This window comes from Molossus molossus, unplaced genomic scaffold (assembly GCF_014108415.1).
Source record: "Molossus molossus isolate mMolMol1 unplaced genomic scaffold, mMolMol1.p scaffold_m16_p_18, whole genome shotgun sequence".
In the NCBI taxonomy this organism is placed as follows: Eukaryota; Metazoa; Chordata; class Mammalia; order Chiroptera; family Molossidae; genus Molossus; species Molossus molossus.
In genome coordinates, this window is record NW_023425353.1 from 62,466,182 (window position 1) to 62,486,601 (window position 20,420).

Sequence of the window (20,420 nt, forward strand, 5' to 3'; positions counted from 1 at the left end):
GACTACAGTACTAATACCTCGTTGCATATTTAATAGTTGCTAAGAGAGTAGATCTTAAAAGTTCTCATCACAAGTAACTGTGTGTGGTGATAGATATTAACTAGACTTATCGCGGTAGTCATTCTGCAATATATATAAACATCAAATTGTTATGTTGTACACCTAAAACTAATATAATGTTACATGTTAATTAACCTCAATTTAAAAAAAAGAAAAGAAGAAAATGCCTGATCCTATCTGAGTCTTCTAACAACCTTTTGGGATAAGGTACTATTAGTTCTCCACTTTTACAGATGAGCAAATTGAGGCTTGGAGAGATTAATAATTTGCTCAAGAGGAAGTCTTCATAGCTTCAAAGAAACCCAATTCCAAGTCCTACACCTTTTGTACTGTAACTCAGCAGCAATACAATGGACTAAGTATTCAGAAATCCTCCTATAGCAAAATACCTAAAAATGATAGAATATTTCAAATTTCCTCTGAATGCATGGCTGAGACTTCAAGAAAGTAAGGGAAGTACCCAGGGGCCAGACACAAAGCAGGAGGTGGAATCCAGAAACTGTAAGCAAGAACCAAATCTCTTACTGCCCTGAGGACACCAGTCCTTGCTGGATTTCTTGATGTTTCTCTGAATCATGAAATCAAGTTATAAAGATGGCTTAACAGATAAAGAGAACATCTCCCCTTTCCAGCAGAGTAATTTGCTCTTCACATTCTAAGGCTGATAGACCTAGAGCCACTTGTGTCCTCCCCTGACTCCCTCTGCACCCTCCCCACCAAGCCATCTGTTCCCATTCAAAGGGTGATAAAAATCTTTCTTTCTCTTCCAGAGCCAAATGCTTAAATTCCAGGGTACAGACCTTTCCCAAGAGAGGATCTGCTTACATTTCAAAACAAAAGCATGCTCTCTCTTATTCTCCCTGTCACTACCTGCCCCACCCCCAAATCTCTCTCTACCCCCACAGAAGGGAAGAGGACTAAAAGTACCAGATCCCATATAAGCGCCGAGATTCATAACTTTGGAATTCTTCTCCAGTAACACAGACACCCCCCCTACCCCCCCCTGCTGTCCCTTCTGTAAGCATATGTGACATCTGCCCTCACTGCATTGCTCTATGAGAGACTGTGTGCAGGAAACTATGCAATAAAATTACTATAGCCACTATTACCCCTGTGAGGCTCTGAGTAATAAAGACCTGATTTCTGATTCAGAGGCCTGGTGTTTCCATGTACGTGTATGTGTGTACATATACTTGCGGGGGGCGGAGGGCCCTTCACAGTTTTGGCCTCAGCACTTTGTAATCCAACCATACAGATAAAGTCAGAAAAAGGTCTGGGTCTACCCAAGGGACGGATCTGATAATCCCTGTCCCAGAAGTCTACACTCTCTGGCGAAAAAGAAATAGAGGCAAACGTGATACATAAAGTGGAGAGCAAGAAAACTATTTCAGAACAGGAATTAGCTCTGGATAAAAGAGGTAAAATAATGTCTCCAAGAATTCACAATCACAACCTCAACCAAACATGAGATTGAGCATAAGTATATACTACTTACAAGTTTTGGCAACCTTAAAATAAACATATGATTTTTAAAGAGGCTTGGATTGGTAGCCCTGACCAGTGTGATCAGTGGTTAGAGCATAGGCCCACAGACTAAAGAGTCACCGGTTCCCAGTCAAGGGCATGTACCTGGGTTGCAGGTTCAATCCTTGGCCCTGGTTAGGGCACATGTGGGAGGCAACCAATAAATGTGTCTCTCACATCGATGTTTCTCTCTCTCTTTTTCCCTCCCTCTCTTTTTCCCTCCTTCCCTCCCTCCCTTCCACTCTCTTTAAAAATCTATAAAAAAAATATCCTCAGTTGAGGATTTAAAAAAAAGAGGCTAGAATTGGTAATGTCCCCTAGGCTCCTGAAAGGGAGGAAAAAAACCTTCTCTAAAGTAATATATTCTCAACCAAAAGCCTCAAAGAAGACACACCGATAAAGCTCCAAGGAAGTACAGCTTACAATCAAATAGAAACATTGATGAGAAAGAACATCAACTGGCCGCCTCCTGCATGCCCCCCACTGGGGATCTGGCCCACAACCTGGGCATATGCCCTGACCGAAAATTGAATTGGCAACCTCTTGGTTCATGGGTCAATGCTCAACCACTGAGCCACACCAGCCAGGCATAAAAGAATATATATTTTTTTAATTTATAAAAAAATTCTTGCCCTGGCTGGTTTGGCTCAGCAGTTAGAGTGTTGGCCTACGGTCCAGAGAGGCCTGGGTTCAGTTCCCAGTAAGGGCGCGTACCTCGGTTGCAGTTTGTCTCCGGCGCGGGTGGCAGCCACTCAATGTGTCCCTTTCACACCAATGTTTCTCTCTCTCTCTTTCTCTTCCTCTCCCTCTATCTAAACAAAAAATGGAAAAAAATGTCCTTGGGTGAGGGTAAAAAAAAAAAATTCTTCACAAACTTGGACCTAACCTTAAGCCACCAAAAAAAAAAAAGAAACTACAATAAACATTATCCTTCATGGTGAGATGTTAGGAATAATAATAATGCCCCATTGTTGCCACCTGGGAGGCTCTTTCTTCACTATAGCTGCAAGGGATCCAAGTACATGACTTTTTTTCAGGTTATACTGACATATAATTTAAATACCATAAGTTTCTCTGTTTTAAGTATACAACTCAATGATTTTTAGTAAATTTACAGATTGTGTAACCATCACTACAGTCTTGATTTAGAAATGTATCACTTCAAAAAGTTTAGTCACTCCTGCTCCCTCCCCTAGACAATGGCTTATCTGCTTTTAGTCTATGTGGGCATTTCAAAGGAACAGAATCATAAAATATGTGGTCTTTTTCATTTCTTTCATTTCACATTTTTCAGTTTGAGATTCACGCATGTTGTAGCACATATCAATACTCCATTATTATTATTATTTTTTAATCCTCACCCAAGGACATTTTTCCATATTTTGTTCAGATAGAGTGGGAGAGAGGGAGAGAGAGAGAGAAACATCGATGTGAAAGAGACACATCGAGTGGTTGCCACCTGCACGACCCAACCAGGGCTGGGGACAAATTGCAACCGAGGTACGTGCCCTTAGCAGGACCTGAACCCGGATCTCTCTGGACCACAGGTCGATGCTCTAACTGCTGAGCCAAAACAGCTAGGGCAATACTCCATTATTTTTATTGCTAAATAGTTTTCCATTGTATGGATGTATAACATTTAGTTTACCCATTCATCAGTTGACGGATATTTGGTTATTCTCAGTCTTTGGCTTTATAAACAACGCTGCCATGAATATTTATGCACAAATCTTTGTGTGCATAAATGCTTTCATTTTAGGGGGATAGATTTCCAGTAGAATCGCTAGGTCCTATGGATAAAATTAATGTTTAACTTCTTGGGAATACCAAAAGTGCACCACTTTACACTTCACCAGCAATGTATACGAGTTCCAATCAATATGACTTTTAAAAGAATAACATACATTGCAGAATTTTTAAATTGATTTGTAAAAACTTTTATATACTAAGAACATTAATTTTTATTTTTTCTATACCACAAATGCCCATGATTTAATGGTAAGTGGGTAAAAAAAAAAAAAAAGAACAGTTTCAACTACATAAAGAAAAAAACTACACAGGAAAAAAGACTGGAAGGAAATAAGCCAAAATATACATTACTGTTGCAATATGTAGAAAACAAATGAGTAGCCCAGCCAGTATGGCTCAGTGGTTGAGCATCGACCCATGCACCAAGAGGTCACCGGTTCAATTCCTGGTCAGGGCCCATGCCCAGGTTGTGGGCCAAATCCCCAGTGGGAGGTGTGCAGGAGGCAGCCAATTGATGTTCTCTCGCATCGATGTTTCTATCTCTCTCTCCCTCTCTCTTCCTTTCTCTCTAAAATCAATACAGAAAAAAAAATATTAAAAAAAAAGAGAGAAATGAGTAAATTTCTTTTTTAAAAAAATCCTCACCTGAGGATACTTTTCCATTTGTCTTCAGATAGAGTGTGAAGGAGAAAGAGAGAGAAACATTGATGCGAGAGAGACACATCGATTAGTTGCCTCCTGCATGACCCTGACCATGGCCGGGGACCGAACCACAACTGAGGTGCATGACCTTGACCAGAATCGAACCCAGGACTCATTGGTCCACAGGCCAATACTCTAACTGCTGAGTCAAACCAACCAGGGCAGTAAATTTATTTTTTATTCTTATATTTTTTCAGCAATAACTGAAATTGCTAAATGAGTATATTTTAATTTTCATTCTGATTATCAAAGTAAAAAACTAAGAAGAAGAGAAGAAAAAATAAAGGAGAAGAAAGGAGGAAGAGAAGAAGGGAGGAAGGGTAGCAGAAAGGAAGAAACCCTTAGGCTCACCTCAAAAAGGAGGCTGAATGCATCCTCCTCCTGACTTGTGAGGTGGACTGACAAGCCCTTAATGAAGACTCCTTGAGAGTTTTCCACGATGGTCACTGGCGTGACTGAGGGTCCAACATAGGGCAGAGTGGACAGGAGATCAAACAGGCTCTCATTATAGATTTCCAGGTAAGAAACACGTACAGTGATGGCATGTGAGGGGCGTTCCTCAATCATCTTAAAAACCTAGATGGGAGATTGGACAGCAGTCACCAAGAGCAGAACTACAAAGACCAACTAGTGTTAGGGGAGTTCTAACCTTGGGAGGGAACATCAAGAAGTACAATAAGCCCAGCTGGTGTGGCTCAGTTGCTGAGCAACAACCCATGCACCAAAAGGTCTCCCGTAAGGGAAGATTCCTGGTCAGGGCACATGCCCAGAGTGTGGGCCTGATCCCCATTGGGGGACATGCAGGAGGCGGCCAATCAATGTTCTCTCTCATGGATTTTTCTATCTCTCCCTCTCCCTTCTTCTTCTCTCTCAAATTAATAAAGACCCCCCCTCCCAAAAAAAAAAGCCCTGGCCAGTTTGGGTCAGTGGTTAGAGCATCCACCCACAGACAAATGAGTCACGGGTTCGATTCCAGTCAAGGGCATGTACCCCAGTTGCGGTTTGTCCTCAGTCCTGGTGGGGTCATGTGGGAGGCAACCAGTTGATGTGGTTCTATCACATCAATGGTTCTGTCTCTCTCTTCTCCTTCCTCCCACTCTGAAAATAAGTAGAAAAATATTCTCAGGTGAGGAATTAAAAAAAAAAAGTACAATAAGAAAATCCTTGTCCTGTCCTGGCCGGTTTGGCTCCGCGGTTAGAGCGTCAGCCTGTGGTCCAGAGAGACCCGGGTTCGGTTCCTGCTAAGGGCGTGTACCTCAGTTGCAGTTTGTCCCCGACCCTGGTTGGTCATGCGGGTGGCAGCCACTCAATGTGTCCCTTTCACATCGATGTTTCTCTCTCTCTCTCTTCCTCTCTCTCCCTCCCACTCTACCTGAACAAAAAATGGAAAAATGACCTCAGGTGAGGATAAAAAGAAAAAGAAAACAAAAAATATAGTCTAGTTGGTGTGATGGCTGGTTGGCTAATACTCGCACAGTGCCAAGAAGTAGAGGCATGATGAAAAGATTCTGGAGTGAAGATCTCTTGTTTTATGGGGTCTCACCAGATATAAGCCTCTTTCACATCCATGACTTAATTCCATCCTCACAACTCCCTGTGACTGAAGCAGGGCAGGGCAATACCCATCTGTGGGAAGCTCCATGCAATGAAATGATTCATCACTCAGCTAGTAAGGGAAGATGCAAAGTCAGAACTCAGCCTTCTCAACTCCTAATGCCCTCCCTGGTATTTATCAGCACGTGACTTTGGACTGGTGTTTCCCCCTCTCTGAACCCTAATTTTTTTTTATCTGTCAAATGGGGAGTTGGGCTAGATTATCCTCGAGGTCCAATCTTGCTCTAACAGTCTAGATCTTTGCTGTCCAATATGGCAGACACTAGCCACAGGTGGCTGCTGAGCACTCAAAATATGGCTAGTGCAGACGAGAAAATGAATTTTAAATCTTATTGAATTTCAGTGAATTGAAATTGAAATTTAAAAACTGATACTAAATTCAGTTATTCGTAATTCTTCAAGTATGCTGGGAACAACTTGATTTATAAATCTATTTTATCAACTGTGAATTTTATTAAATCTAAATACAGATCAAGTGTTTCTGATTAATATTTAGCATCTAAATTGAAATGTGTTATAAGTATAAAATACATATTAGACTTCAAAGACTCAGTATGAGAAAAAGAATGTAAAATACCTCAATAATTTTCATATTGATTGTATGTAGAAATGATATTTTGGATATACTGGGTTAAATAAAATATATTATTAAAAATTAATTTCACCTGTTTCATCTTTTTAAATGTGGCTACTGGAAAACTCAAAATTGCATATGTGACTTACATTATATTTTTATTGGGCAGCACTAGGCTAGACTAGACTACTGACGTTTAAGATTCTGAGATACTGAAGTTCTGATAGATTATTAAGAATATTGCTTCAAAAATCAGAGCATGGATGGTTCCCATACCAGAGGGATAGCTACACTTCTTACAGAACAAGGATATAAAAGCTCAAGATGCTTTTGGGGAAAAGCCCTTTGCCTCCTATATCCAGAGGGTCCACACAGAACCGAGGCTAGCAAACCCCAAAGGAAGGCCCTTCCATCCTGTCTTCAATCGTGCTTCCCTGAGCCCCAGGGAGAACTCAGGCCTGAGAGCTGCTGCCCTGCTCTGCTTCCTCCCGTGGCTCTTCCTGGGGCTGTGTGGTGGAAGCCAGAGCAGGCCAGTAAGGAAGTTCTGCAGGGTCCATACCCCCTCATTAAAACCAGGAAGGAACATGATTCAGACTTCCAAATCCTCAATTTCAGGTCACAGACCATAGCAGCAGTAAGGAGCCAGTCAGCATGTCCCACTCCCTCTTTTACAAATGAGGAAGCAGGCTCAGCATGGGCGTGGGCCAGAGTCTGAAACCTGAACTCCTGGTTTCCTGAGGCCTCTGACACACTGACATACACACCCACCCCACCACGTGCATCCTGTCTTCCCTAAAGGCTGCAGCTCCTTTGCAGCTTGACCCAACTGTCTCCAGCAGCTGGCCTTGGGTCGGCAGCATCTATGGTAGAGAGGGGACTTGTGTGGCATCACACCCGCGGGCCCACTCTCTACCTGCTGTAGGGCTCGAGGGAGAATTCCCCGGTGCTGGTAATTCTCAGTTGTCCCCGTCATGGTGTATGTTTTTCCAGCTCCCGTTTGCCCATAACACATGATGGTGCCTGCAAATTTCAAAATATGACTTGGTGACATCCAGGAAAATAGCTCTAAGGACAGCTCTCCCATCCCCTGAATGTCCAGTGCCAACAGGATCCTGGCATGAAGTTGGCCATCACGAGCAGCCAGATACCAGGAATTCCTGCCACAGAGTGAGTGGGCAGGGAAGTAGGGACATAAATGGTCAAAACAGACAGCTGCTCTGAATCTGCAGTCCATATAGTGCTCTACTATTCTCTCTATCAAGAGATATGACCCCAGGGCTTTTGAAGAGAGCAGAGAATCCCAGGGAACAGAGGAACGGGGACTTTTCCTAGAAAGATGAGGAAAGATTAAGAGTATTGAACTCCAGCCCTTCTTTAGCCAGGTCATAAAATTCCAGGGGCCCAGGGTTAGGCCTCCCTGGGGGGCTGGCCAGGCAGAAGGCAAGGGCTTTGGAAATCCCCAGGAAGAGATGGGAATGGGAAAGGCATTTCCTGTTAATGATAAGAATTCTTTATAAACTGCAAGTTCCCATAGGACCAAACAGGGCTGCCAGTTGGTCCCATGCCACTTCCAAAAACAGACCACCATGACCAGGTCCTGATCTGGTGCCCTCTCTGGGAAAACTTTCACTTGCACCTTTCACATCCTGTAGGTCTGCCATCACCACCAGGCTCCAGGGCACAAGCCACTGCAGTCATCCTGGGCTCTGGTTCCCATGTGCTCTTCCTCCTGGTTTGGGCAGCCTGAGCCAGACCTCATCCCAAAGGCTGCTTCTGGGCGTTGACACAGAAAACCTGCCTGGTTAATGTTGTGCCATGGGAACCAGTGGGTTTGCCTTTGCCAGGTGGATGCTCTAGTTCCTGAGACTGGTAGATTTTTATCAATTACAAGGGGCCTTAATTCAGACTTTGAGCTATAAGTCAGAAAGAGTATATTAACTCAACACAAATTTAAGGAAGGAGTCACTTCAGTTGGGATTCAGAATCCATTTGTTGTTCCTCAGCATCTGGGGCCCAAGATTTTTAATCTCCCTGGGCCTTAGTTCCTCTACCTCCTCAGGACCACAGCCCCTCAGGGTCAATGAGGACCACACCTATGTTATCATAGGGAGTGTTTACAGTGTTTGAGCATCTAGGCTCAAGGGACTTTTTTTTCATCTTTTATTTATTGACTTTAGAGAGAGGGAAAGGGAAAAAGAAATATCGATTTGTTGTTCTACTTATTTATGCATTCATTGGTTGCTTCTTGTATGTGCCCTGACCGGGGATCAAACCTGTAACCTTGGCATATTGGGGATGACAATCTAACCAGTCAGGTCTCAAGGGACTTTAAACAGACCTAAAAGTTGCAAACAGGAAACATTCTAGCCAGCAGCCACCAAATGGGCCAAGTCTACAAAATGTGATATATTCTAAGGGTTTTTGAATCTTTTGAATAATTTCAAACATATCAGAGGGAAGGGGGTGGGAGGAGGTAGAAGAGGGTAATGGGGAAAGAAGAAAAAAGATCTTAAAACAATCTTACACTGAACAAGACTGTAAAAGTTTCCTAATAAAGCTGTTTAAGAAATTAAACTCTACTCATGTTTTTAGTGGTGTATTTACATATAATTCTATACTAGAATATAAACAGTATATTGTGCTGATAGAATGAATGGAAATAACTCCTAGCAGGTAGCTTAAATAAAAATGTTTGGACGCCATCAAATTCATCATAAGGGCATTATCTTTAAAACAAGTATTTGAGTTATTTGAAACAGGATAATAGTTGAATCCCCATGAATGATAGAGAGCCAGAGTCATTCCTATGAAGTTAGGGTCCAGGACACTGGAACAAACCATGACCATAATGTCACCAAGCAAATATCAAGAACATGAAGACAGACAAATAAGCAAACAAAAGTTAGTAAATGAGGTTATATTTTATTTTATTCACCATAATACTTGCACCTCTTCCTCCACGAGGGGCTCCACGGGTTCTTAAATAAAAGTTAATTAACTAAATTACCATTATAGCCATTGAGGGCCTGAGAAACCACTTCCTTCGCAACTGTCTCATAAACCAAGTCTTGGGAGGCATCATGGAGAACTCCATCCAGCTTGAATGACCAGTCTGTCTGCTGGTTATTGACAACTCCTCTACGAGTATCTTTTTTTAAGTGAATGTCAATGGTCTAGGAAAAGAATGGGAGAGAGGGAGAAAGAGGGAGAGACGGAGATAAATTGATATTTGTTAGGAAACTAGTATAAAAAAAAACCTCAAGAATGGCTGAGGCCTGATCTGGAGGAAAAAGAGGAAGTGAACCTTAGGAAGAACAGCGACTCCCACGTATGGGCTCATATTCCAGATTTCTTTGGAATGGGAGAAGGAAGCTCCAACAGGGGGGGCCCCACAACCCCGAAGCTGGCAGAGTCAGGAGACTGGAGCACTCACCAGTTTCAGCTTATCTCTCTCTAGTTTATAGGGTGACGTCTTGGCTCCCTCATCTATGACATGGAATTAAGCACATTTATCATGTTCTTTTTTTTGTTAATCCTCATTGGAGGATATTTTTCCATTGATTTTTAGGTAGAGTGGAAGGGAGAGAGGGAGAGAAAAGGATACACATCAGTGTGAGAGAGACACATCAACTGGCCTGACTGGGGCTGGGGATTGAACTTGCAACCCAGGTACATGCCCTTGACCGGGAATCGAACCCACAACCCTTTGGTCTGCGGGCCAACGCTCTAACCACTGAGTCAAACTGGCCAGGGCTGTCATGTTCTTATTAAACCAGCTTTAGCACAGGGAGGCCTTGGATCAGGCCATAGAGAACAGTGGGCTTGGGTGACAGCACTGGGCTAGCTCTCCATCTGTCTCTCTGGTCACGGGTGGTGAGGTCTCCCTCAGCATTGTGTTGAGCACCTACTCCCACAGACATGCTATGGCCAATGTGAGTAATGATGAAATACAGCTACAGAAAAGGCTCTCTGGTCTTGTCAGACACAGTTACTCACTGGTATAAGAGTAAAGCAAGGGTGCCTACCTACTTGTAATCAGCTGATTTCTTGATGCAAATGTATGTTAAAAATTTGTTTTAGATTTTTAGATCCCTCCATAGCAAGCCACTGTGGCAGCAGCTATTTTAGGAACATATTGGGTTAGGACAATGGTAGAGTCCATTCTTCACAATGAGGACTTCTGATACAGACTCTCATGGGAATCTTATACTGGCTGCCCTAAACCAGAAGCCAAGACAGGGCCACACACAGAAAAAGTAAGATCAAGAGAGAGAGGCTTGGCCCTGGCCGGTTTGGCTCAGCGGTTAGAGCGCCGGCTTGCGGTCCAGAGAGACCCAGGTTCAGTTCCCGCTAAGGGCATGTACTTCGGTTGCAGTTTGTCCCCGGCCCTGGTTGGTCGTGCGGGTGGCAGCCACTTGATGTGTCCCTTCACATCGATGTTTCTCTCTCTCTCTCTCCCTCTCTCTCCCCTCTCCCTCCCACTCTATCTGTACAAAAAATGGAAAAATATCCTCGGGTGAGGATAAAAAAAAAAAAGAGAGAGAGAGAGGCTTGGTCCATTCGCACATGAAATTGCTCTGTGCTTCTGTGTTCACTGAAACTATGTCAAGCAGAATGCTCTGCATGTAAACTTGTTTCCAACTGCTAGGACTTCCAAAGTTTAGGCAGTTTGACCTTGAATTCTTTCCTTAAAGAACATCTCAATGCAGCCCACAATAGATGCACAAATGTTTCCTGAATGAAAACATCCAACACTCTCAAGCTGGCCTAAGCCTGTCACAGGCTTCAAAAAGGTTCTCAGACACTGGTGAAGACATGGGGTTGGATAAATCTTTCCAGTTCTCTTGATAAAGAGTTTCTCCCACTACTTTGGAAAGTTAAACAGTAATCAACTTGAGATATTCTTATTGTACCCCCTGCAGGAGATTATGTAACAGAAGATCTGATCACCAGAAAGTTTTATGAGTATGGGCAAATGTCAGTTTTTCTGTGTCAGATACAAGGATAAAGGTAAACTTACTAACCAAAAAGACAATTAAAAATGGGAGTTTCATAAGTTTCCTCATCAACAGCATTGCAGGGGAATGGTTTGGACTTGAAGGACTCTAGAGTCCATCTGAACTTTTACCAGTTCTGTTTTGGTCCTTAAAAGGTTGTTTGGAAATGGTCACTCTAGCGAGGTGGGACAGAGAAAGGCCCAGACAGGTGAAGGCAAACACATTGCACTTACTTTGTCGTCATCTCCATATCTGATCATTTCATGAGCAAAGTCATCAGTGGGTTTGACACGGACAAACGCATGAACTTTTTTCCTAGCACTCATTTTAGCTAAAAAGAAGAAAATAGCAAAATTTTCAGTAGTCACCTTCAAATGACATTAGAGGGAAGGTGTTGTCCACTGAGTAAATGAGAAAGGAGTGATGTCCAGTCCATGATTTCCTATCCCACTGGGAGCCAGTCCTCTTTTCTACCCTTAGTATTTCGGTGTTCTACCCATAGGATACTGCTCAACAAGTTGTACACTTCCTACTTTACAGGTTACCTCCACATTTTCCACCAACCACCCCCATAACGCTCCCTTTAGTGCCCTAATCTTAGATGTGGTTTCTAGAAATGCTCTGCATCTGAGTCCACTTATGCTTTGCCTCATTCATTATATTTTCATTGAAAATACTTACTATGAAAAGCCTTAAACTAATTATTTTCTTCATTAACACATCTTACTTCACATACAGCACCTTCTCCTCTACCTCCATCAAATAAACTTAGATCAGAAAAAAGATTCCCAAGAAGTATGTTTAATCTAGCCCATATTCAGATATTCTTTCTTCTCTAGCACTTCATTGAAACAAAAATCACAGATAGTCCCCTTTCCTCTTCTCCTAAAACCTATGTTCTCATCATTTTATTTCAGGTAGAAACATAGATGTGTGTATTCCTTCATCTATACAATCAAAAATAATTACCATGAATATTAAAATGCTAAAGTAAACATTTGATGTAGCTTCATGGAATAGGATGAATAGAATGCTTATAGATATAAGTGATAGGGAGGCAATTTAGGTACATTACCTTCCTATTATGTAGAGTTATCCTATAATGGAAAAGACTTTCTCAAGGTAAAGACCATAAACACCATTAACAGTAAAGCAAACTCAAGAAATACTACAAAAGGGGAGAGTTAACTGATCTCTAAGATCCTGTCCAAATAAAGTATAAACATTTTTTTTGCTTTTATTTTTTTCCTTATTGATTTTAGAGAGAGAAGAAGTGAGAGGGAGAGAGAGATAGAAACATCGATGAGAGAGAACATCAATTGGTTGTCTCCTACATGCCCCCCACTGGGAATCGGGCCCACAACCCTGGCATGTGTCCTGACTGGCAACCTATTGGTGTATGGGTTGATGCTCAACCACTGAACCACACTGGCCGGACTGAAGTATAAACATTTTTAAAAGCTGAATTGTACAACCCTCCCAATGATAACTAAGAAATCTCATCTTCATTGTCAAAATATACTAGGCCCTCTCCTGACAGTGTCTGCATAAAGTATTTAATACTAATTAGACAGTAAATTTTGGTTCTAGCATTGACATAGAGCGGCAAAGTAAAAGGGTTATTAAAAAGAAGTAATAATTGCACATATTTTTATTCCTTTAAGGGGAACGTAAAACCATCAGTTCTTTTTTTTTTTTTTTTTTTGTATGTGCCCCTAGCGGGAACCGAACCCAAGACTCTCTGATCCACAGGCCGATGCTCCAACCGCTGAGCAAAACCAGCCAGGGCAAACAATCAGTTATTTCAGTGCCTCTTATACACTGATGACAACAGACTAAATATTGAGAGGAAATGTCAAGAACTCTAGAAAAGCTAAGTAAAAACCTATCTCTAATTATCAATTGTACTAAATCTAGTTAAGTCATATTAGAAAATAAGATAAAGGTCTAGCAAAATATACAAAATAACCTTATTGTTTAAAATTATTGGGAAAATTAACATAATACTATTTTATTTATTTATTTTTTTATTATTATTATTTTTTTATCCTCACCCGAGGACATTTTTTCCATTTTTTGCTCAGGTAGAGTGGGAGGGAGAGAGATGAACAGAGAGAGAGAGAGAGAAACATCGATGCGAAAGGGACACATCGAGTGGCTGCCACCCGCACAACCCACCAGGGCCGGGGACAAACTGCAACCGAGGTACGCGCCCTTAGCGGAAACCGAACCCGGGTCTCTCCGGACCGCAGGCCGACGCTCTAACCGCTGAGCCAAACCGGCCAGGGCAACATAATACTATTTTAAATTATTCCAAGATTTTAAAATTGTTCCAAAATTTTACATATAAAATTTTCTAAAACCAATCTAATATTTTTTTCTTTTTCCTTTTTAAAAATAATTTGAATATCATCAAGTAGTTTATGGTCAAGTAGTCCTAAGACTGGGCTCTGAAATTTCAATAATTTCACCTTTTGGAACCATAAATATAAAGAAGGAATGCTAACAACTCATTTAGAGTTAATGCTCCACATGTACAAAACAACCTGAACACAGCCAAGGCTGGAGGAGGATGTGTGAGGCCCCATGTGCTCCTCTCTCAATCTCCCTGTCAGGTTGAATCAGTTCAATCAGAAAGGAGCCATTTCCCCCCAAAATAACCTGTACTTTCATGGGGCAGGAGAGAGGAGTTGAGGGTAAAGAAAATTCCTGGTTACTTTTGAAAAAGACAGCCAACAAAGGAATTTACTGAATATATAAAGAGTTAGAAAAACATTAGGCATGATCTGGCTGGGTTGGCTCAGCAGTTAGAGAGAGTTAGAGAGTCGGCCCATGGACCAAAGTGTTGGTTTGATTCCCAGCCCTGGTTGGGGTCCTGTGGGAGGCAACCAATTGATGTATCTCTCTCACATCAATGTTTCTCTCTCCCTCCCCCTCCCTCCCACTCTATCTGAAGATAAATGGAAAAATATCCTCTGTTGAGGATTAAAAAATATATATGTATGTGTATGTATATGTATATATATGTATGTATGTATGTATGTATTAATGTTCCTCCATACTTCTAGGTACAACTTGTGGTGACCACCCACTTGATTTCCTCTTATAATTATATTAACTTTCAGGTGGCATTAAGTATCTATAGAAGCAAGTTATATAAATACAGGCCCCGCCTTTTCTGTTTAGTGTCAATGATGTGTACATAAAATTCTAACCCCAGTTACAGATCCTTCGAATGTCAAATCAAATAAGCAAACATGTTACTTTCATTTTTGTCTATTGTAGAGTGTGTCCAACCTCCTACATTCCTCAAGTGATGACTGCATGGAAGTCTTTTCCACCATGGGATCATTCAGACCTTTTCATTTTAATTTTTGTTTAAAAATATTTAGAGGGAGAGGGAGAGAAAAACATTGATGTGAGAGTGGAAACATCGATAGGCTATCCCCTGCGTGGCCCCTACCAGGGACGGACCCCGAAACCCAGGCATGTGCCCTGACTGGGAATCAAACCAGCAACTTTTTGTTTGTTTGTTTGTTTTATCCTCACCCAAGGACATTTTTCCATATTTTGTTCAGATAGAGTGGGAGGGAGAGAGAGAGAGAAACATCAACGTGAAAGAAACACATCAAGTGGTTACCACCCACACGACCCAACCAGGGCCGGGGACAAACTGCAACCCCGGTACGTGCCCTTAGCGGGAACCGAACCCGAGTCTCTCCGGACCGCAGGCTGATGCTCTAACCGCTGAGCCAAACCGGCCAGGGCCAAACCAGCAACCTTTTGGTGCATAGAACAACACCCAACCGAGCTACACCAGCCAGGGCTAGACCTTTTAATTTTTAGAAATGGATATGAAAGGTATTCAGGTGAACAAAGATAATGGCTTGTTCAATTCCAGTCCTGAAATCTCTCTCTGCAAAACTGACCTTTAGAAACAAAAAGCCACAAATAGCTCTAACAAGAATCCCAAATTGAGGAAACTGAAGAGAACGTCTCCTCTCCAAGTTCACTTTGATCTAGGCTATTGGGAAGTTGAGTGGAGGGATGTTTTTTTTTGTTTTTTTTTTTATCCTCACCCGAGGATATTCTCCATTTTTTGTACAGATAGAGTGGGAGGGAGAGAGAGGAAGGAGAGAGAGAGAGAAACATCGACGTGAAGGGACACATCGAGTGGCTGCCACCCGCACGACCAACCAGGGCCAGGGACAAACTGCAACCGAAGTACGCGCCCTTAGCGGGAACCGAACCCGGGTCTCTCCGGACCGCAGGCCGACGCTCTAACCGCTGAGCCAAACCGGCCAGGGCAACATAATACTATTTTAAATTATTCCAAGATTTTAAAATTGTTCCAAAATTTTACATATAAAATTTTCTAAAACCAATCTAATATTTTTTTCTTTTTCCTTTTTAAAAATAATTTGAATATCATCAAGTAGTTTATGGTCAAGTAGTCCTAAGACTGGGCTCTGAAATTTCAATAATTTCACCTTTTGGAACCATAAATATAAAGAAGGAATGCTAACAACTCATTTAGAGTTAATGCTCCACATGTACAAAACAACCTGAACACAGCCAAGGCTGGAGGAGGATGTGTGAGGCCCCATGTGCTCCTCTCTCAATCTCCCTGTCAGGTTGAATCAGTTCAATCAGAAAGGAGCCATTTCCCCCCAAAATAACCTGTACTTTCATGGGGCAGGAGAGAGGAGTTGAGGGTAAAGAAAATTCCTGGTTACTTTTGAAAAAGACAGCCAACAAAGGAATTTACTGAATATATAAAGAGTTAGAAAAACATTAGGCATGATCTGGCTGGGTTGGCTCAGCAGTTAGAGAGAGTTAGAGAGTCGGCCCATGGACCAAAGTGTTGGTTTGATTCCCAGCCCTGGTTGGGGTCCTGTGGGAGGCAACCAATTGATGTATCTCTCTCACATCAATGTTTCTCTCTCCCTCCCCCTCCCTCCCACTCTATCTGAAGATAAATGGAAAAATATCCTCTGTTGAGGATTAAAAAATATATATGTATGTGTATGTATATGTATATATATGTATGTATGTATGTATGTATTAATGTTCCTCCATACTTCTAGGTACAACTTGTGGTGACCACCCACTTGATTTCCTCTTATAATTATATTAACTTTCAGGTGGCATTAAGTATCTATAGAAGCAAGTTATATAAATACAGGCCCCGCCTTTTCTGTTTAGTGTCAATGATGTGTACATAAAATTCTAACCCCAGTTACAGATCCTTCGAATGTCAAATCAAATAAGCAAACATGTTACTTTCATTTTTGTCTATTGTAGAGTGTGTCCAACCTCCTACATTCCTCAAGTGATGACTGCATGGAAGTCTTTTCCACCATGGGATCATTCAGACCTTTTCATTTTAATTTTTGTTTAAAAATATTTAGAGGGAGAGGGAGAGAGAAACATTGATGTGAGAGTGGAAACATCGATAGGCTATCCCCTGCGTGGCCCCTACCAGGGACGGACCCCGAAACCCAGGCATGTGCCCTGACTGGGAATCAAACCAGCAACTTTTTGTTTGTTTGTTTGTTTTATCCTCACCCAAGGACATTTTTCCATATTTTGTTCAGATAGAGTGGGAGGGAGAGAGAGAGAGAAACATCAACGTGAAAGAAACACATCAAGTGGTTACCACCCACACGACCCAACCAGGGCCGGGGACAAACTGCAACCCCGGTACGTGCCCTTAGCGGGAACCGAACCCGAGTCTCTCCGGACCGCAGGCTGATGCTCTAACCGCTGAGCCAAACCGGCCAGGGCCAAACCAGCAACCTTTTGGTGCATAGAACAACACCCAACCGAGCTACACCAGCCAGGGCTAGACCTTTTAATTTTTAGAAATGGATATGAAAGGTATTCAGGTGAACAAAGATAATGGCTTGTTCAATTCCAGTCCTGAAATCTCTCTCTGCAAAACTGACCTTTAGAAACAAAAAGCCACAAATAGCTCTAACAAGAATCCCAAATTGAGGAAACTGAAGAGAACGTCTCCTCTCCAAGTTCACTTTGATCTAGGCTATTGGGAAGTTGAGTGGAGGGATGTTTTTTGTTTTTTTTGTTTTTGTTTTTTTTTTATCCTCACCCGAGGATATTCTCCATTTTTTGTACAGATAGAGTGGGAGGGAGAGAGAGGAAGGAGAGAGAGAGAGAAACATCGACGTGAAGGGACACATCGAGTGGCTGCCACCCGCACGACCAACCAGGGCCAGGGACAAACTGCAACCGAAGTACGCGCCCTTAGCGGGAACCGAACCCGGGTCTCTCCGGACCGCAGGCCGACGCTCTAACCGCTGAGCCAAACCGGCCAGGGCAGTGGAGGGATGTTTTTTGACTCCAGCAAACACCCTCAATCTGTAAGGCTCTGGGAACCATTCCCTGTGCCAGTGTGAGGGTCCATCCTCCTGCCCAGAGTGCCCCCTAAAAGTTACCATGAAGTAGGGCAGCCTCTGGGGGTAGGTGCCCATGCCTCCCTCCTGGCGGTCCCCACCCACTGACAGCACAAGAGCAGCACAGGCCAGCTCCAAGCATCACCTTCCCCTCAGAGCCTGTCCCTTCTCTGTCGTGCAATTTGCCAACATGCACATGCACATGCACATGCAGTCACCCATTCTGTGCTGCTCAGGTCCTCCCCATGCTCACACACATGGCTCCAGGCATGCCAGAGGCCATACCCAACAGAGGCAAGCCTTCTCTATTTACTACTTCCCTCCTGGGAGTCTGCTACTCAGCAGCCTCTCAATACCCAGACATTTGGGGACCCCATGCCATCTTGCACTTACTGAAATAATGCTTGTTACTGTTCTTATGCTGCATCATTTGAGTAGGTTTCAGCTCCCAAATTTAATTTCAAGCTGCTTGAGGGTTAGGACTGTGTCTTTTTATCTCTTTTGAATCCCCCCTCAATGTACATAACAGTGCCCAGCACTGAGCAGGTGCTCAAGAAATGGTGGTTGGTGGTGATGGTCATGGTTGGAAGTCAGAGGGTTGCTGAATCTCCATATGTGGGTCCATCTTCGGTCACTACTGAGAGAGTCCCAAGGAGCATATAATGTCACTCTACTCCTACACTACCCCCTAAGTCCACAGCCCTTCTAGGAGGACACTTGGTTTCCAAGCACCACTTTCAAGAAGCTATGTTCAGCCCATTCACCACGCCCTCCCTTTTAGTAGGGTCCTTCTCCCTCAGGTCCTTGTGGCGAATGCCACTCTCTCTGGGGTACTACCCTTAGATATTTCTGGTGTAAATAAGTACACCTCTGAGTGGCCACCAGGAAACCTCCCTGCTGTAGAGGCTCGCGGTTTCCTCGTTTGTTTTAGGGGTGGGAATGAACAGAATACCACTAAGCATCTGGAGGCTCGATAAAAGGAGAGGGAGCATATGCTGGGACGATGGGCCCTAGGCGGGTCCCTATCTTCCAGCAGTTCCTGCCCAGACCAGGGGCTCTCATGGGAAACCCTCATAGCCACCAGAGCGGCAGCAGCATCTGAACTGCCCCCAAACAGGGTCCAAACGCACCCAGCCTTGTGCTAAACAAAAGACTGGGATCCAGGCAGAACCAGCCTTTTTCCTTTTTCTCACCCAACATGCCTGACCCCTATGTGGGGTCTGGAAAGCAGTGGGCCTTAGAACCATTCCTGTCCTTCTCTAGAGCAGCTTTATCATCTGTAAAGCAAAGGACTCGGACTGGAGATCCTGAAGCCCCTCAAGTTCGAAAACCGTTTAGTGTTTCAAAGACCTCTGGCCCCTCGCCTGCGCCCTCTGAACCTTGGGCGCGACGTTGGACCCTCGTGGGTACTGAGAACATTAGAGTCAAAGACCCTAAGCCGCAGCCAGGCTGAAAGAGCCCCCATGGTCCCGCGCCCTCCTCCGCCCGGGTTTCATAGACCAGGGAGCCAAGCTGGGGAACTCCCGGGTGGAGCGGTGCTCGGATCCCAGCAGCTTCCCGCCGCCCGGGCGCACACCCTCTCTCCGACCTCTCTTCACCCGACCCCGGCGGCGCGTGGCCCCAGCTCACCGCTCCAGAGGCTGCAGCCCTCCCGCAGGACGACCACTGCAACTGCTGCGACGGAAATCCCGCGCGCGCTGCAGCCTGGCTGTGTACAAAGTCACCATGACAACGGGACGCTTCCGGAGGTTCCGGAAGTGTCGAGATGATGGCGGAAATGAAGTCTGCAGTCTTCTGTTAAGATCAGGGCAGAATCGGGAAAACGTGAGAGAGACTGTTGATTCTAGGAAAAATGCGGCAACTGCAGGCGCGAGACCAGGGTCGAGACAGCAAGGGAACGAAGGCAGCGCATGAGCCAGGAAGCGGGGCAGCAGGGCTTCCGGCGCACAGCGTCTCTAACTACGGCGGCCGCGCAGGCCCGGCTAATCTCAGGCCTGCGCCGGAGCTGTCGTAGGCGCGCCTCCGCGCCCCGCCCTGCTGAGTTTAGAGCCGGCCGGCCAAGCCTGCGCAGTCGCGGTGGCGGGCGAAGATGGTGGAGGACGGCGCGGAGGAGCTGGAGGATCTGGTGCACTTCTCCGTGTCCGAGTTGCCTAGTCGCGGCTACGGCGTCATGGAGGAGATCCGGCGGCAGGGCAAGCTGTGCGACGTGACGCTCAAGGTACGGGTGGCTGGGCAGCGCGGGGCTGAAGGAAGAGGGACCGACTGGGGAGGAAAGAGGGGCGGGGCTGATAAGGGAAGCGAGGTCTCCGAGCAGAGTGGTGGGGAAAGGAGGTTTGAGGGAGATCGTGTCCGGCAGAGAGGAGTGGCGAGTGGGAGAGGAGGGTTACGGCTGAGTGGGGAGAGGGACTGGCGTAGCCTCCCAGCCCCTAGAAGAAAAGGCTGAGAGGAGCACCGCTGAGGCCCGCAAAATGGGAGACATTGGGGTGCCCGGCTCCCTTTTCTGTCACAGATAGGAGAAAATGGACTTGCAGCCCCTCCACGGAAGAAGGGGTGGTGGCCATCTCTACATTCTGATAGGCACCACTGAAGCACCTGCTGTTGTCTCCACAGACATTCCCCTCTGCTCCTCGAAGTTAGCTGTGTTGTAGAGGCGCAGGCTTTTCCTTCGCGGTCATTGCTTGCCCTTGACTGTGAAATTACCACCTTGTCCCTTAAGAACTTTTAAAATCGGATTTGCAAATCTTTTGGGGGCAGACAGTTACTCTGCCCGACAATGGGAGGTACACC

The 20,420-nt window shown here is 44.3% G+C and overlaps 2 protein-coding genes across 4 annotated transcripts in view; one reads left to right on the forward strand and one right to left on the reverse strand.

Moving 5' to 3' along the window:
• The window catches only part of KIF9 (kinesin family member 9), a 47,786-nt gene extending 28,504 nt beyond the window's left edge, over nucleotides 1-19,282 (reverse strand). Inside the window, exons 1-5 of the mRNA XM_036267217.1 lie at nucleotides 19,263-19,282; nucleotides 11,454-11,551; nucleotides 9,231-9,396; nucleotides 7,137-7,243; nucleotides 4,387-4,611 (exon numbers count right to left, since the gene is read on the reverse strand). Coding sequence (XP_036123110.1) covers nucleotides 4,387-4,611; nucleotides 7,137-7,243; nucleotides 9,231-9,396; nucleotides 11,454-11,546 — 591 coding nt within the window. The 5' untranslated portion in view covers nucleotides 11,547-11,551; nucleotides 19,263-19,282. The remainder of the gene's footprint in view (nucleotides 1-4,386; nucleotides 4,612-7,136; nucleotides 7,244-9,230; nucleotides 9,397-11,453; nucleotides 11,552-19,262) is intronic.
• A 418-nt stretch (nucleotides 19,283-19,700) lies between these two features.
• KLHL18 (kelch like family member 18) overlaps nucleotides 19,701-20,420 on the forward strand; it is a 49,395-nt gene continuing 48,675 nt past the window's right edge. For 2 of the 3 annotated variants that reach the window (XM_036266630.1, XM_036266631.1), the window contains exon 1: nucleotides 19,701-19,851. In XM_036266630.1, coding sequence (XP_036122523.1) covers nucleotides 19,723-19,851 — 129 coding nt within the window. In that variant the 5' untranslated portion in view covers nucleotides 19,701-19,722. The remainder of the gene's footprint in view (nucleotides 19,852-20,420) is intronic. The other variant, XM_036266632.1, reaches the window with a different exon arrangement.